The sequence below is a fragment of the Rhamphochromis sp. 'chilingali' genome (assembly GCF_963969265.1).
Source record: "Rhamphochromis sp. 'chilingali' genome assembly, chromosome: 9".
Classification (NCBI taxonomy): domain Eukaryota; kingdom Metazoa; phylum Chordata; class Actinopteri; order Cichliformes; family Cichlidae; genus Rhamphochromis; species Rhamphochromis sp. 'chilingali'.
In genome coordinates, this window is record NC_137936.1 from 20143926 (window position 1) to 20161581 (window position 17656).

The following is a 17656-nucleotide window of genomic DNA, read 5'->3' on the forward strand; positions in this document are numbered from 1 at the left end:
AGCGAGTGGCTGAAAGGCAGAAGGGGTGATGCTGAAAATGAGGAGGGAGAATTTCACAGTAGCTGACAGAGGGAGCCATTACTGTCAGAAAGGAAGCTCTCTGCTGCTTTTCTTCAGATTTTAGCCAAAACTGACTGAACAACCGTCACTCTTTGAGGTAAGAAAAGAGACGTAAGAGACCTTACTCTACAGATCTGCTTTCTGAAGTGCAGCTTTTTAGAAATTCTAGAAATGCTTCCATGGAACAGATAAGATGACTCTGAAGTTATCTCTTTTCAACTCTGATTACATTTTTTGCTTTTTTGATCATTTTCTTTTTTTCATTTCAAATTCCAACACGCACTGAATGAGAAGTTTCCTCGGTCCCTTTAGACGCTGAGAAAAGTGACACAGAAGGACACTCTGCTTTATGTGGAGCAGTTTCCTCGTCATTAAGCTGTCTCTGCGTGAAGTGAAGTAAAGCACCTGAGTCACCCAGGCCCTGAGGATTGATTATCGACGACAAATAAACCTGACACACTGTGGCTGCATGAGTGAGATACAGAGAGAGAATCTCCAGTTAGATTTCAATCATTTAGATTCAAAGTAATATAAAAAAAACCTTCATTGAACACCTGGTTACCTTTGGCAGTCGTCATTTATGAATCCATATTTTGTGCATCGAGCTGAAAGCTAAGAAATATATTTTTCTATTGATTTTTTCTGGTAAATGTCAGAGAATAATGTCAGAGAATAATGAAAAACGGATGAAAGTGACGGATAGCTTCACAAATCTCAAGGCACTAAAAACTCCTTTATTTAAAGTATGCTAAAATTTCACATTATTACACTAAAGTCGGCCCCACTTCCACACTCTCATCCTCACTTTTCCTTCACACGTGTCTGTTCTTCACAGCACACCTGTCAGCGCAACTCAGGAACTCCTCACTTGTTCTGCATGAAAGAACCAATAAATAACCCCACCCAACTTCTTGTTAAAACAAAGGTGTTTTTTGAACATTTTTTTTTCCTGCCGTCTCTTCTAAAGCTCGTTTCTCTTCGGCTGTCTCTTCTCAAATTCCTTTAAACCATAAATCAGCGCAGACGACAGCTGTAGGAGATCGAGTGAAACATAAAGAGACGCTGGACAGAAATATAAGCTACATACTGTATATATCTTCAAAGGTTAAAAAACATTAGTATTAAACTGGTTCAACATCATGTAAACCAGAGAAAATTCAACATCAAGCAGATTACATTTAAAGTTCGGTCCTAAATCGGGCGTTTAAGCTGCTGTAATGAGATCACTTCACCCAGAAAGCAGCTATCAGTGTGCAGTAAAACACTCCAGACTGCTCAGGCTTTTTTCTTTGTTTGTTGGCTTTTTCGGGCATTAGCTGCCGCCTCCACACTCACCTACAAGTTCACAGACCTCCATCACAGCTGCAGACAAATTCATATCTACTATTATCTTATGTCTGAGTGTCTCCCCCTCCCTGATGCCTCGCTCTTTTCCACTTGACTCACTCACCTCTTTCGCAGTTTCGTCCTCCAAACCCAAGTGGGCAATCACAGCTGAAGGAGCCCCACAGGTTCACACAGGTTCCTCCATTCAGGCACGGGTTATTGTTGCAGAAGTGTCTCTTGGCAGAGCATCCTTGAAGGGCAGGAAAATAAGAGGGTAATCCACCCGTTTGATCTATCCTAGCTCATTATTTCATCAGTAGAAAAGAGTCAGATGGTAATAAACTATTCATAGCAGGTACAACAATCATTTCCCACTGACTCTACCTTCCCCGCTGCTCTCATTATAGTCACTGCTGTTTCCTCTGCCAGCTTTTCCTCACTTGGCTGATCTAACAGTGTGCACTGTTTGACTGCAAAGCTTAGCCAGGTTTAAGAGCTGAACTAAAGGACAGCGAGCTTAAAAACAATGCATACCTGGCAGAGTTCCATTGTTAGCGATGAAGCTGGCCATGTCTATGTGCTGGTTGTCAATACGCAGGTTCTTCATGCAGCCCACAAACTGCTGATTACGAACAGGAAAATCTTCTGGAAGTTTAGGGACTCCTCCGAGGAGCAAGGGGCCCGTCAGATCCAGAGACCTGACGACACAGAACCGTGAACATACATGCACCCAGAGCATCACTCTGCCTAAACCAAAACACATCATCAACAGTAATGTGGGGGGTATGGGGAGAGAGGTGGTGAAATATTTATTACAGGCACGGTCTTGCTGTGTTATTTTCCCTTGGGAGATAAAAAAGGAAAAAAAAGGATAAATATTGCAGTAAATGGAGAAACCAAAGCTTAGCTAACACCCCGCAGATGTGGAACCTCATTTCAAAACAAGTTTACTCGAACTACTGAGGTGAAGGCAAAGATAGTAATAAAGTAAATGGCTGAGATCAATACAGAAGTAAAGAGAGACTACACAAAGCAAAGGAAAAGAGGGTTAGTTACGGTTTATCTCTCGATCTCAACAGAACAGCTCTTTTCTCTGGTGTATCTGTTGCAAACTTACTTTTTGGACCCTGATTGGCTGCCCTGAGCAGAGCACGTGTAGTTTCCAATCATGTGCCCAAACCTCAGGGCCACAGAGGTGTCGCAGTTGTCCACCGTCACTACGACGACCTTCTGGTCTGAGGGGCCCTGCGGGAGGCCGGCCTGGTTTAAGATTGGCTGTAGAACGAAACAAACTTGTGATAAATTATGGGGCACTTTCTCCATAAGGTGGGGAGCACCGAAAATTGCTGCTTCTGGTTTTTCTCCTATCTTGCCAACTGAGGATTTAACTAAGAATTTCACATTTTCATCCATGTTCACAGGGATTTGGAATTTTGCCATTTTTGTATTGCATGTCAGATATAAATGAGAATTACTGACAAAATCATGAACCACAGAAAAGGAAAAAAACAGTATTACCATGTTGCTATTTTTGATAGGTTGAGGTATTTTTGATCACTCAGCATTCATAAATAGCCTCAGAAATGTGTTATTATGAAAATACTTCATAATTGAACTTTTTGTTCTGTTTTATTCATCTTTTAGCAAATGGAGCACAATAATGAAGTATTTTCATAATAATCAGAATCAGAATCTGATTCTGATTCTGATTATTATGAAAATACTTCATTATTGTGCTCCATTTGCTAAAAGATGAATAAAACAGAACAAAAAGTTCTGCGTGTCTCATCCGGAGCTAAGCTGTTTGTAGCTTTATGAGCCAGATTAAAGATTCAAGCTTTCAAAGTGGAAAACAACAGGCAAATAAATGATCTTTGGCATTGCACTCAGTTCAGTTCCCGTTCAGCATCAGCTCGCTGCCGTCGAGCATTTTAATAATTCAGATCATAGCAGCTCGAGGTAAAGGCAACGGCTGGCAAGCAAACACACATGCACGCATGCATGCACACACACATGCGGGAGATGGGCTTGCTCTCCGCAGGACATCGCCCGGTCGACAAAGGATCTTTTCATTGTCTGAGAAATCAATAGGGGGGGGGAGTAAGAAAAGGAGGAGGAGGGCTGGAGAGAGAGAATTATGATGCTGTCAATAAAGGTTGCGACCTCTTTTCAAACCGCCCGGTTTCTCCGGGGTCACGTCAAGCTCCTAATAACCCTAAGTGTAGGTTCAAGCTGGTGTCACGAGCTGAGAGCAGAGCAGTGACCACCCTCACGCACAGCTGACCAGTTCAGTTTGGCCGTCTGCAGGCGAGGACGGGCCGCTGAGCCGTCAGCTGGTCAGACAGGATTTAGCAGGAATTATCTAGTCTCATGTGCAGCGATAGTAAGAAAAAACTGGCTCATTGTTGATGGCTTCGAAACACACATTAGGTTTCTGTTTTCGCTGTCTGAAAAACGGATTCCTCCATGAGGTTAAATTAAAACACATCCCCTCTGGATGAGCCTCAGGAATGATAATTTCCTGACTGTTATGACTTCCTTTGTCGCTGACGTCTGATCTCTTAATTTAAAAGCTCTGATGAAAGACACCCAGCGAGAGATATGCTGCAGATTTTCAGCAGCTCAATCCTAGCAAGACTATTAAGAAAAAAAAAATACAGTATAGAAAGTATGAAGTAATGACAGATAATTTTAGCTGAAGGCACTGCAGCAATTTAACTCATCTCACATGATTTTCATCGAGCGGATTGCATTAAATCTGTAACAGAGAGGCGACAGTTAGTTAAATTTTCCCTTTTGTGTCTTGTGATTGCAGTGTGCACAGTGCTGGTGATATGAACAGCACCAATAATAACCCAATAACATATCTGGCTGTATAATTGGTCTTTTCACAAGACCTCACCTGAAATGCTTCACAATGCAAAGAGGATCACGTAGGTGGATTTTCAGGTTTTGATCCAAGTTAATCGCTAACGACTCTTCAGAAGCTCAAAACATACAGAAAAGATGGTTTATAGAAAAGGTGGTAAAACAATAGTGGGCAGGAGAGGGCTTACTGCTATAATGCTATATCATGCAGAAAAGATTAAACATGAGGTTTTTCTATGAGTTAGCAGTAGACTCTGCACTGAACTCATGCAATCTACGTTGACTCATAAACATCAGGACTTTTGCAAAGAAGTCAAAGTATTCAAAAACACAAAGATCATAGAAATGCTTTTACAGTAGTGGTTTGTTTTTCAGAACCGTATTCCACTTTGAATAAAAAGGGTGAAAAAATACGTATGGGTACATGAAAACAGCAGTGCACCATCAGTGTCTGATTTGTTAAACAAACCAGTAACTGAAAAACACTTCAATGCTGTTTTTGCTACAAAAGAACTCATAGCAGTACACCAGAGCGCCCCCAGGGGTACCCGCACCTCAATCTGAGACACAAAAATTCCCAGATTATCCCTTTAAGCCTTTCTGCTTCCAGCTGCGGAAGATCCACCGGAGGGACTGAGCACACTCAAGTTTATTAAAGAAATCTAAAGTGCTGCTGTCTTTTTGAACATGAAGGCTTCTTCAGGAGGTTTTGAGAGTGAGTCAGAAACAACTTCTTTATAGTAGATTATCTTTCTTAAATTATTATTAGACCTATTTGTATTATTAGGGAACATTTGTAATATATTGTATTATTTAATCTTGGTGCTGTAGCTGTGGAGATGAAATAGTCCAAAGCTTTGTGCAATAGAAAAATATCTTTTCTGATTCTGAAAGAAAAGCATAAACCTGCACATACATCAAAAAAGAACACTTGAATATACGGTAATTTAAAATGCAGGGTACCTAACTGCATGAACAGATCTGCAGACCTCACAGGGGCTCAAACTGAGGCGATAAATGGTGAGAACTGTCAGAAAGGATGCTTAGGCCATTATGTCTGGCCCTGACAGCACACAGCTCATTCCGATTCATCATGGGTGCACTAATTATTTTGCTGGAACGACCGTCGCCACAAATGCCCATCTATCCTCCAGACTGACTCGCTTGAAACCTACAGAGTCAAATATGAAGATGAATCCATTTTGTGCATGTCCTGAAAGTGTTATTTCCAGCAAAGCCCAGAAAAGCACAACGGGCCCTGTTATTGAGCACCTTTCCCACAGGAAGTCACAATACGCTCAGCGGTGAATGGAAAAAGGAGAGTCTGATGGTGGCTTTTGCTTTGCAGTTTTTCCTCCTTGAGACCAATTTGTTACAAATTTGTTGATGATGAAACAAGCAAACATGTTGTCTGAATTGCCAAAGGTGAAATCACCCGACATGCTCTTTTCCACGGTTTTCCCTTCGCTGTGAAAGCTCTGAAACAGGCAGCGCTCCAGCTTGGACGCTCCTTTCACTGACCTCTGCTGTCATCAGTCACGGCTATTGACTCTCCAATAATGACTGTCTGTCAGCGCGTCTTTCTGCCGCACAAAACACGTCCCGTCAGAGCTGATCGGAGTGCACATATTTGCTCTGCGCCGCTTAAAACGCTGCTCTCACCAGCCGCTACAGGGGATTATGGGAATATGAGTTCCCTGTCATAGAGGGTGACAGGGGTGGCGCAGGAGGAGCCTGGCAGCGAGCAACACAAATATGGGATCTAAGATTGACTAGTAAAACCATAGCAACAAGAGGGGTTGGCCCTGAAGCGCGGCGTCCTCGTTCAAAGCCCGAGTCAATACTTCACTTTGCCTTTCTTTACACTCCTTTCGCTCCTCTCCTGCTCTGCCTTTCTGTCCTCGCCGGGCAAGAGAGAGAGGGGCACCTTCACCGGGGCAGCATCATTCACTGCCCATGGTCCCAAAGGAAGCAGAGGCAAACACAAAGGCAGCGGTCATTGCCATTCTCCACAGTCCCCCGCCGTCCTGAAAGCCACATTTCAATCTAAAAATGCCCCCCCCCCCCCCCCCCCCCCTCCCTCACTCACCCTGCCCCACCCCCCCCGTGGACAGGGACGGGTCAGAGAGGGCCACCGTGGGATACCTCCTGAGGGAGGAGCCATGTTTCTACCTCAGCGACTCACAGGATGTGGAATATGAGAGGATTAGTTCAGCTAGAGCCTGAGCTGAATCCTGCACACTTCTGGGATATTCAGCCTCTGAAAATATGAGGCTTTCAGTGCAATGAATATTCCCAGCTGCCAAACAGAGAAGTCTGACTGCTCTGCGTTAGTTTGATATTATGTGGCTTACATTCATTGTTATAAACAAGGTGGGAAAATGAGAACAACACCTCAAAGAGGTGCACCACAAACTACAGCCTTGAAATCATCATAGAGTTGTTGAATGAACACACTGAATGAAGTTCTCCTTAACGAAGTGGCCACTGTGCCGAACACATACAGCTCGTTTCAAATATTTTTATTGAGAGCAAGTATCATGATTGTAGTTTTTACAAATTGACATAACATAGCTTATGCTCCTTTTTTTCTCTAAACTAATAAGGCAAATAATTAAACAACACCAACAACAACAAAAAAAAAACAAAAAAACAAAAAAAAAAAAAAAACCCGCAGTCACCCATAAGGGGTCCCAATACCCCGGCTGTCGGCAAAAGGGAAGAGAAACAAGTAAACAAAATTTTATATTTTCCCAAGGTATATAAGTAAAGGGTGCCAGATTAATTCAAAATCTTTTACATTGTCATTCATACTATATCTTATTTTTTCAAGGTGAAGAGTGTTTATAAGTTCAGTAAGCCACATTTTTAATACAGGAGTTTCATTGCCTTTCCAAAGCTGCAGGATCAATTTCTTTGCAATAATCAAAGCATATGCCATAAACCTTTTTTGAGAGTGTTGTAAATTTTGTGTTTCGTTGGAAATCCCAAAGATGATTACTGTCGGATTTGGTTCAATCTTACTTTTAAAAATATTAGACATATAAGTAAAAATATCATACCAAAAACCCTGAAGCCTTGGACATAGTGCAAAACAATGTAACAGATTTCCATAGTGTATCTTGCATTTTTCACAGAGGGGGGAACACTCTGGATACATTTTGTGAAGTTTTTCCCTTGAATAGTGTAATCTGTGTATAATTTTGTACTGAATTAAACAGTGACGGGAATTAATAAAAGGCGTATTTATGTTGTGTAAGGCCTCCTGCCAGAAATCTTCTGATAGGAGAGTCCCAAAATCTTTTTCCCACTCCTCTTTGATTGAAGTAGTTGAAGGTATACTCATCTCCTGTATTGAATTATAAAATAATGAAATTCTCTGTTCAAACCCCCTTCCATCACTAAGACATCTGTCCAAAGGATCGGACGATATGTTTTCAAATTGTGGCAGGTATGTACGGATATAGTCTCTTAGTTGAAGATATCTAAAAAAAATGACTGTGAGGCAATCCAAATCTATCTTTTAAATGTTGGAATGACATAAAAGTATCATTTAGGTATAAATCCTTTAATTTACAAATTCCCAATTCCTGCCATATATTGAAAGCTCCGTCTACACATGATGGAAGGAAAGAGGGGTTAGCTGTAATGGGTGTACACATTGATAGTTTTTTCAATTTGAAGTGCTTAATTATTTGTCTCCAAATTTGTACGGTATTATAAATCACTGGATTCGAATTGTAATATGAGTTTGTCAAAAGAGTAGGAGAGAGTAGTATTCCACCAACACAGTAAGGAAGGCAATCCTCCCGCTCCATCTGTAAGCCGTTAGGGAGTATTGCTGTGTCATCCAATAGAAGGGAAATTATTCTTAAATTTGATGCCCAGTAGTAGTACATAAAGTTAGGTAATGTAAGTCCACCAAGGGATCTATGTTTGCATAGGTGGTCTTTTTTTATTCTATGTGTTTTATAATTCCATATAAATGGCATAATGATGGCGTCCATCTTTTTAAAAAAAGATTTGGGCAAGAAAATTGGGATGTTTTGAACCAGATACAAATACTGCGGGAGAAATACCATTCTTATTGAATTCACTCTCCCTATTAAAGAAATAGGAAGTGTCCTCCAGTACTGAATGTTATTTTTAAGTTTCTCCAGTAAGGGAAGAAAATTCTCTTTCATTAGGGAGCTGTGTTTTTTTGGTATTGTAATGCCCAAGTAAGTGATTTTTTCATAGGTTATTTTAAATGGGAGAGATGTAAGCCATTGTTTATTCTCTAATTTAATGGGCAGTATTTCGCTTTTTCCCCAGTTAATCTTGTAGCCTGCGAAAGTACTGAATTTATCAATCACGGAGAGAATTGCTGGGAGGGATATTAATGGTTTTGTTATGTATAATAATATGTCGTCAGCATAGAGCGATATAGAATTAGAAGTGTATGTTGTATCATAACCGTGTATATCCATATGGGTTCGAATTGTCTGTGCTAAGGGTTCCAAAGCCAGGGCAAATAATAATGGACTAAGAGCGCATCCTTGTCTTGTACCTCTGCTGAGTTTAAACTGAGTTGATAATGTCTGATTTGTAAGAATTCTGGCTGTGGGATTATTATAAAGTAGTTTTATCCAAGAGATGAAATCTTGTCCCAGTTGAAATTTTTCTAGGACTGCAAAGAGGTAGGACCACTCCACATGATCGAATGCCTTTTCGGCATCCAAGCTAAGTATAAGTAGGTCCTGTTGTACCTTGGGGGAATAGATTATATTAAATAGACGTCGAAGATTATTAAAAGAACTCCTGTTTGGAATGAAACCTGTTTGGTCTGGATGCACCAATTTATCTATTACTGTATTAAGTCTACTCGCTAGTATTTTAGCCAGAATTTTTTGATCAGAATTTAATAGAGAAATAGGTCTATATGATCCCACTTCCTCCAGTGCTTTGCCTTTTTTTGGAAGTACTATAATAGTTGCTTCATTCAATGTTGGAGGTAGGGTGCTCATTTTGTATGCATGGTTATATAATTTAAATAGATATGGACTTAATTTGATCTTAAAGTATTTATAAAACTCATTCCCTAACCCATCAGGGCCTGGACTCTTGTTGTTTTTTAGTAATCCGATAGATTTTGTAATTTCTTCAATTGTGATCTTAGCGTTCAAAATATTGGCATTTGTCTGGTCTAACACAGGAAGATCACATTTATCTAAAAATTCCTGCATTTCATTAGGCCCTGCAGTGGGATGAGAAGTATAGAGGGATTCATAAAACTGTCTAAAGTTATCGTTAATATCTTTGTGTGATGTGACCAGATTTCCGTTACTTGTTCTGATTTTATGAATCGCTCTATCATTTTCTAGTTTCTTTAGTTGTCTGGCTAGCAACTTATGGGGTTTATCCCCAAATTCGAACACATACAGCTCAATGAGTTCAATGTTCATTATTTGTTTAAGTTGTTTTAACTACTTCCCTTTAAGACCACCCTCCCTGTAAGCCAGCTTTCTTCTGATTGGCTGCCCCTCATAAACATAAAGTTCAAACAGCAGCAGGTGGGTGGGGCTTCCACATCCACAGCCAGAGCCATGTGCTTAAAGCATGATTTAGACTTCTGTGGGAAAGCTACACTGTAGTAGTGACAATCTAACCAGAAACCCTTTTAACCCTATCCCATAACCTTCCACGCCACTCAGGTGTTGCGGACCGCGCCGACTCTACGCATAGCAAAATTTCTCTACATCCACGTCAGGTTACGCGAAAGGATCGGGTGTAGGGTTAAAAGAGATTCCAGTTAAGTCATAGCTTATGATATCTATTTCACTCAGAAGTATAAATAAGGCGTCAGTTGGCTGTATTGGGAATTTCTACCCTTACTGACATCATACAGAGCCAAGAGTAGAAAAAACAGTCTGAGGCAGCGCATTTAGAGCCCCCTGAGCTTTTGAATCTCATGGACTGCTTTGATACATTGACCTCATCACTGAAAAGCATTATTGTAGCAGTGTATGTAATTTAAACTCAAACTTAATTTCATACTCCAGTCTACATCCCAACAATTCATCTCTAGCTACCTGGAGGTGCATTTAAAATCAGGAGAGCATTTTTTTCTCATACATATCAAATATCTACAGTCTCCATTTGTAGCTGTTAGAAACATGCTGCTGTTCACGCAAAAATCCACACGATGCTACCCGAACCAGATAACAGATTTCAAAGGTAAGAGAATTTTAAAAAAGAATCAGAGCTGTTGGCAGTTTTTGTTATCGATTTGATTAATGAGAAAAAAATGTTGGTAGGCGAAGAATCAACAAGTTTCCATCCAAAAGTTAACAAGATGTGCGCCCCCCCCCCCCCCCCCCCCCCTTTTTATCAGTACAACTGGCTAAAATCTAACATGGCCGTGTTATTATACGCATTGAATAGAAGATATGCACTGCGGGGGTGTTGCCTGGCAACATCTTTATGATGCAAAGTGACTTCCTCAATAGACTAAAATGTGACATCCTGCGTTGTTGGTCCTGGGTGGGAAAGTACTGACACAACAGCTCCATAAGTTCCTCCACTGATTGAGTTGTTGTGAGATTCTTACAGAGAAATGTACCAGTCAGACATATTAGGCCCAATCTGAGCATGTGTGGAAAAAACACGGGCCCCCCCACTCATTCATTCACTGCTCCTCCTCTCTCGTCTGTCTCTCTCCCTCCATCAGTGTCTGCTTGGCATGCTGGCTCTCTTCCAGATCATCAGCCTGTCAGCAACGACTCTTTAGTCTGACGGCGTGGCAGAACAGCCAACTTACACAGCTCACAGCTTCCTGTCTGCAAACCGGTTTACATCCACTACAGTCAGCCCTCTATGAACGCCCTGAAGGGCGCTGAGGAAGAGCGTCAGCTGCCAGTTATCGCTGCTGCCAGCAATGCTGGAGCACTGCAGTCTGTCAACTGCAGAGTATCAGGATTTCTCTCCAGATGTCATCACTAACTCAGCCTGGCTGGATTTAACCACCTGGTATATACTTTCCTATCCCCGAGCTCCTTCCAGTTTTCCTTAATGGTTTTATGAATGTTTACTTCATCTTGTTCTTATCTTTACGAGATCATGAGCTTGTTTCTGCCTAAACATAAGTGTAAGAGAAAATAAGATCAAACACAAGAAAGCACCGATTTCCACCTTTTCCTGTTTCAGTGACTGATTTAGGTTTTTGCACTCGAGTGCCAACTGAACAAAGCCAAGACACCTTTTACAAAGGGGGCATCAAATAGAAAGTCTAGTTACAATGCTTAATGATGTTTTTGTATTCTGAAAAGCAGTTTTTGAATATACACTGCAGCACTGTACTTTTCTAAACATGGGGGGTATATTTGGCTGACTCAGTCAGAACATTATGCTAAATGTTCCTTAACGTTGAATATGAATTATACACACATCACATGACCACATAAGATAACCAGGCAACAATCTCATGCTGTGGTCTACATATGATAAAGGACGTCAGATGATGTCCTGACCTGAACCTCTCAGCATTGTCTGGAGCTGAAGTGTGAAAACGGCTGAGCTGGGTTTCGATGCACAGCATAAATTTAGAGTGACCGACCCCAATGGGTCACTGCTTTTCATGTTTAACCGAAGCCATTTCAAATATTTAATGTCTAAAGTAAATAATTTTACACAAGAAAAATCCGAGTCAAAAAGAAAGGGCTTAACTATTTTGGCACATTTTAAACAAAACAAATGTGTTAATTCGTTTGTCCTGATCCTGGCAAGTAAGCACTTTTGGACATAGACAAGCACAGTTGGGCAGTGAGCCTCTGCAGGGTTGGTGTGGATGATTAGGGGGAAAAAATCATGAGTGAAACTAAGTTGAATGAGCGATTTGAGTGGAAAAAAAACGGAATAGTGCATTTTCTCTATGGTTTTGTGACGTTCCTCCTGCTATCTGCATGAAAGTACCGGCCTACTCTTAATGATTAACTGACATGTGAGCTAGTGCAGCTCACTCGGGCCTTCCAGGCTATAAAAGCTGGCTATCTCTTCCTTTCCACCTGCCATCAATCCTCTTTTATATTTGAATTTTGTTAGTTTACTTGCAATAAATTATATTTATTTAAGTGACAGCTTGCTAATGTGTTTACCTTTCTTTCAAGAAAATTCCCCTCAGATCCATTAGTCTGGTTACTGATTAAACAAAACTGTGAGAAGTGAGTGTAAACTTCTGAAACAAGGTTATGCCCGGGAAAGTGTGAGGACCACTGCTTTGAACCATAGACGCAAAATTAAGAGTTCACACAAACCTTGTTGTAGTAGTGAACTTCCACCGTGTGCCACTGGCCGTCGCTGATACCTCCGAGGATGTAGGGGGAAACTGTAGTCTTGGTTTCACCTGGAGAACAACGAGGTGAATGACTACACAGATTCAAGGATAATGAGAATTAAAAAGGTATTTTCTGAACACCACCCTGATGAAGAACTTCTCTACCTGCGGAAAAGGTGAGCTGTATCTGCTCGTTGATAATTTCCATTGCGATGAAGTCATGCTTTTCATTGAAGCGGCCGTTATAAAGTAACAAACCATTGGGCTCTTTGGTGGCAAACCTGAAAAAAGAGAAAACACGGTATAATCCGGTTTCAATCTCCTGTCTCTTTTACTCAACCCCAAAATTCAAGTTAGAAATCTGTTGCTTTGCATTTAGCAAAATTTGCCTACACAGCTTAAACTTAACTGTTTGTTACTTTACAACAATGATTGTGGTTATTGTATTAAATTATATTTTCATCTCATACACCTGCAGACATTTGGGTTCAAAAAGGAGTTCATGTTAAACTCAATGATGGCAAGGTGCTAAGGTCCTGCAAAGAAAGGGCTGCAAAACAAGCTCAAATCAATCATCACCCTTCCACCACCGTGCTTCAGAGTTGGTATGAGGTGTTTATGCTCATCCTTTTCAGGGCTCCTGTAGTTTATTCAGACACAGCTTTGGAAACTTAAACTGTGCTGTCAAGTTCTTTCAGAGAAAAGAGGTTTTTTCCTGGTAGCCCTTCTAAACAAATCATACCTGTTCATTTGTTTTTTTTGTACCTGTACTATCAGGAACTTTGATATTTAACATCAAACTGGGGTTTGCAGAGTCTGAAATGTATCTCTTGGTTTCTTATTTGCAGTTTCTTCACAGTCTGACTTTGAGGTGAATTTGTTGGGGCATACACTATCATTAAGAATGATGGACTTCTTATTATTTAAAAATGGTCTTGTAACATGTGGCGGAGGTGTGGTCTCTGGCTTAGCTGCAGGGGAGGGGTGGCACACTGAGCTCAAGGAGCGGTGCCAGGCAGGTGAGTGACACTGACAAGGTCTCTACTCCTTTTAGTAACGCTGGAGTGAAGAGGACGGGAGGTCTCTCCTTCAGAAGATTAATGGGAACCAACAATTGCTTCTCTAAGATTATTACCAATGTCCCTTCCTCCTCGGCATTGTGCTAACACATCCCAGACCTCTATAAAGATGCCTGTTTACAGAAGTCTTTACACTTGCTGATGATCAATTAATCATGTGCATTTGATTCACAGCACCTGGCTCCAACTTATGCTTGTAATTCATATGGAAATAGTAAAAGCGTGCTTAGTTTTGTACAGTCCTTTTCCCCATGACTGTAAGTGTATATGCACATTAATGTGTTATGGAAATAAAGTCCAAAAAATGTGTCTCCAACCAAAAATTACTGTATTTTTTAAAGTATTGTGGTCATCAGGAATTTTGTTTGCATGGAATTTGCTTTTATGTTACAGCCTTCAAACATAAGGATACCAAACAACACGACGTCTAACAGAAAAAGCCAACGCAGGGTGCCGTGATTGTATTTGCTGATAAAAGAGAAAAGAAGGAGGGCAGGGGTCTGGTTTGACCCATTTAAAAAGATTCATACTACCCCGTCTGAATCACCTTGCTTTCTTTCACTAAGGAGGGAAACAGCCAGTAACGCAGCGTGATGTGCAGCTTGCTGGCACGAAGATGAGCTCAAGAATTGTTTACATTTTTTTTACAACTATCATTAAACAGATAATATGGTTAATCGTGTGCATAAGGCCAAGACAAAACAAAAGGAGAGGAAAAAGTACTATTTGAAGCACAGACAGTCAAGGAATCAGCGTGCCACGAATAGAAGCAGAGCCACATTAAATGACACACTGCAACACTGAGACAGAAAACTAGGGCAATGTCAAAGCAGCAGAGTGGGGGGAAAACACTACTGCAACTAAGGAAGATGCACACCGTACGACAACTCAGAGTAATGACAACAGCAGCTTTCTCATAAAAGGAGTCAATGCTGTAGTATAGACAGCTGCCACTATATCCACAGCCTGGTTGTTCAGATTTAAATTTGCGTCTTGATGGTGCATCGAGAGAGGAGAGAGAGAGAGGGATAGTCCTCGCATATTAATGCACCTGTCAAAACATATGGACACACAGTTTACAGCCCAGGTGCAAAGAGCTGACGACGCTTTGTCTATGTGTGATCAAAGTGTGTGGTTTAAAAATAACATGCCTTTACCTGTCAGCTGCAGTCTGTGGTCGTAAATCTGATCCTGTGGAAATGGGTCACTGAGATATTTAAAAGTGTGCCATGACAAACTAGATCCGGTGCTAACTACCACATTCATTCATTATCCACCCCACAGGGGAACCAACAATGGGCAAATCTGCCAGCTGAGAAGAATGTGTGACTTTCTGGCATCTGAATTTTCAGGTTGTTTTACTCGATTGATATCCGGCTTAAATTTTCCTCGAAAGAGCTAATTAAATATTTCTTTGAGAAAGGTCACGCTCAGACTTTGAAAATTGCTGTCCTCCACTACCAAAATGAAACTGTAGCCTCCCACTAAGCTATGTCTCTACAGCAAGGATGTCATTCATACATCCAAATATCCATACATGAACAGCTGCCCCCCCGCCAGTCTTCAGGGATTCAGGGGCTACTGTATATGATGCTGTTTGTGCCGTGTTCTCCAGCTGAAGAGCAGCCAGAGGGCATGGCACCACTGACCTGCTTACTGAGAGATAAGATAATCACGACCGCAGAGAAAAGAGGATGCCGATGCTCCGGCTGATAATGACGGTGGAGCGAGTACAGACATTGCCGTCACACTCCTTCTAAACATGCAGTGAAAAATAGAGAATGTCAAGGAGAGTTATTATCTCCGCTCTGGAGGCTCTTCAGTGGTCCTTCGTCTTTGACGTATCGATTTAAAAGGCTGCTCTACAATGCCCCCCTGAGCCCTCTGAACTATGAGGGTAATCAGCCAGAACTAAATACTGACTCCACGGGCATCACTGCGTGTCACATTAGGCACCCATCAGTAAAAATAACAACCAGACTCCCCTTATGTGGGGAACCATGTCACGCTATGATAACATGCTGTGATACAGAGGACGTGTGAAGTCAGGAGGAAAAGAAATGATCCCCTTATTGATGTTACAGCCTCGGGTTGGGTAAAATACTTTAGTCTTTTTGAGCTTTAGTTTAATCTTCCCACACGTACATACTGATTTAACGATTTAATAGTTTTATAACCTCAATGTTTTTCTTTCTTTTTTGTTTTACACTTGTTCACTAAACACCTTATCAACCAATCACATGGCAGCAACTGACTGCATTTAGCAATGTAGACGACCTGCTGAAGGTCAAACTGAGCATCAGAAGGATGAAGAAAGGGGATTTAAGAGACTTTGATGACTATGCTACATGGTTGTTGGTGCCAGATGGGCTGGTCTGAGTATTTCAGAAACTGTTGATCTGCTGGGATTTTCAGAAACACAACCATCTCTAGAGTTTGCAGAGAATGGTCTGAAAAGTAGAAAATATCCAGTGAGAGTCAGTTCTCTGGGTGAAAATGTCTTGTTGATGCCAGAGGTCAGAGAGGATTAGCCAAGCTGCGTCGAGCTGATAGGAGTAGTAACAGTAACTCAAATAACTACTCATTACAGGTCTGCAGAAGAGCATCTCAGAATGCACAACACGCTGAAGCTTGAAGTAGATGGGCTACAGCAGCAGAAGACCACACTGGGTGACAGCGCACACCATACAGACACAACAAAAACCGTTGTGGTGGTCAGACATACTGTGTCCTGGGAGGACAGACTATTTCTTATGAAACAGAAGAAAGCTGAGAACCAATATCTGCTTAATGAGGTCCTTGCTGAAGTATTGCACGTCTCATTTACCATCCAACTCAACAGCCGTGGTTTTCTGCTTTACTATGTCCTCAAGAAAGTTTGCATTTAAGCTTCAAAAACTAAAGAAAGCAGGTGGGCAGCTGAGACCAGTTGCTTGATGAGAACCCTTCTGCAGGGTCGGTGTTTCACCCCATAGCATCTACCACAACCTGTATGCCTCTCACAGGTGGGGTGTGGGGTGAGACACTTCTGAGACACCTGCTGAATCTGATCAAGGGTTCCCAGCAAAGTGAGCCCTGTAACCATCTAGCCACCAGACTACTACAAGGCCTTTACATCCCGTTGCTTCAGCAGTTTCTGCTTGGGCCAAAGGATGTCTGATGTTTCCTTAATCCTGTAAAAAACTTTTACATTATTTTTGCTCGCTTCTCCCTTCAGGGGTCACAACAGCAAATCATCTGCCTCCATCTCACTCTGTCAAATATCATTTACAATCCTTTTCAGCACTACTTTGACTTTAATGTGAATTAGTAAATGGGATAAACTGTGACCTCTATATTATTTTTCACTTACAGACAATATTAAAAAGATTAATATAAGATAGAAGTCCCCAAAAACCTTTAGCTTGAGTTTTTAAGCAATTTATTTAAATCTTATTCGCTCTGAGCCAATTACACTTTTCGTAATATTGTTGAAATCTCAGCCACCTAAAATTAGTCGTCACACTGAGTGAGTGAACAACAACACACCCTGAGCCATTTTTCATGACAGAAGCTCTGCAAGAAACCCAATCGGTGCAGGCTCAGGTAACACAGCCACTTGTTGACCTCACCTGCTTTAAGCTCTCAGTATTGGCACAGCAGCTGCTTCACAGCTTCTCTCACATGCACACGAAATACAGATGGCTTTGAAAACTGGTCTGAGCAGTTCTCCATCAAAAAAGATTGTCATCTGAACCTCACTTAAAGACATGGACCGGTCCAGAAAGCGCAAAGGGAGGATATTATTTCCACTAGCAGCCATTGTGAGCTGAGCACAATGTCAGGACATACTCCCCGTGAAACCATCCCACAGGTGATACTTGTTGTCACTTGTTGTGACATATATCAAACACAACGGACAGCTTTTATCATTGATTTAGTTTCATAACACGGAGGATTCATGCAAAGACATCAGGTCCTGCTGTCTTTGCATGTGTTCACTATCTGCTCTCCTCTAAAGCACCTCCCCCTT

General features: G+C 41.3%; 1 protein-coding gene across 3 annotated transcripts in view; it reads right to left on the reverse strand.

The window, feature by feature from the left end:
- celsr2 (cadherin, EGF LAG seven-pass G-type receptor 2) overlaps positions 1–17656 on the reverse strand; it is a 73744-nt gene that overhangs the window by 17839 nt on the left and 38249 nt on the right. For all 3 annotated transcript variants that reach the window (XM_080892386.1, XM_080892385.1, XM_080892384.1), the window contains exons 4-8: positions 12731–12846; positions 12546–12634; positions 2504–2661; positions 1921–2084; positions 1511–1636 (exon numbers count right to left, since the gene is read on the reverse strand). In XM_080892386.1, coding sequence (XP_080748512.1) covers positions 1511–1636; positions 1921–2084; positions 2504–2661; positions 12546–12634; positions 12731–12846 — 653 coding nt within the window. The remainder of the gene's footprint in view (positions 1–1510; positions 1637–1920; positions 2085–2503; positions 2662–12545; positions 12635–12730; positions 12847–17656) is intronic.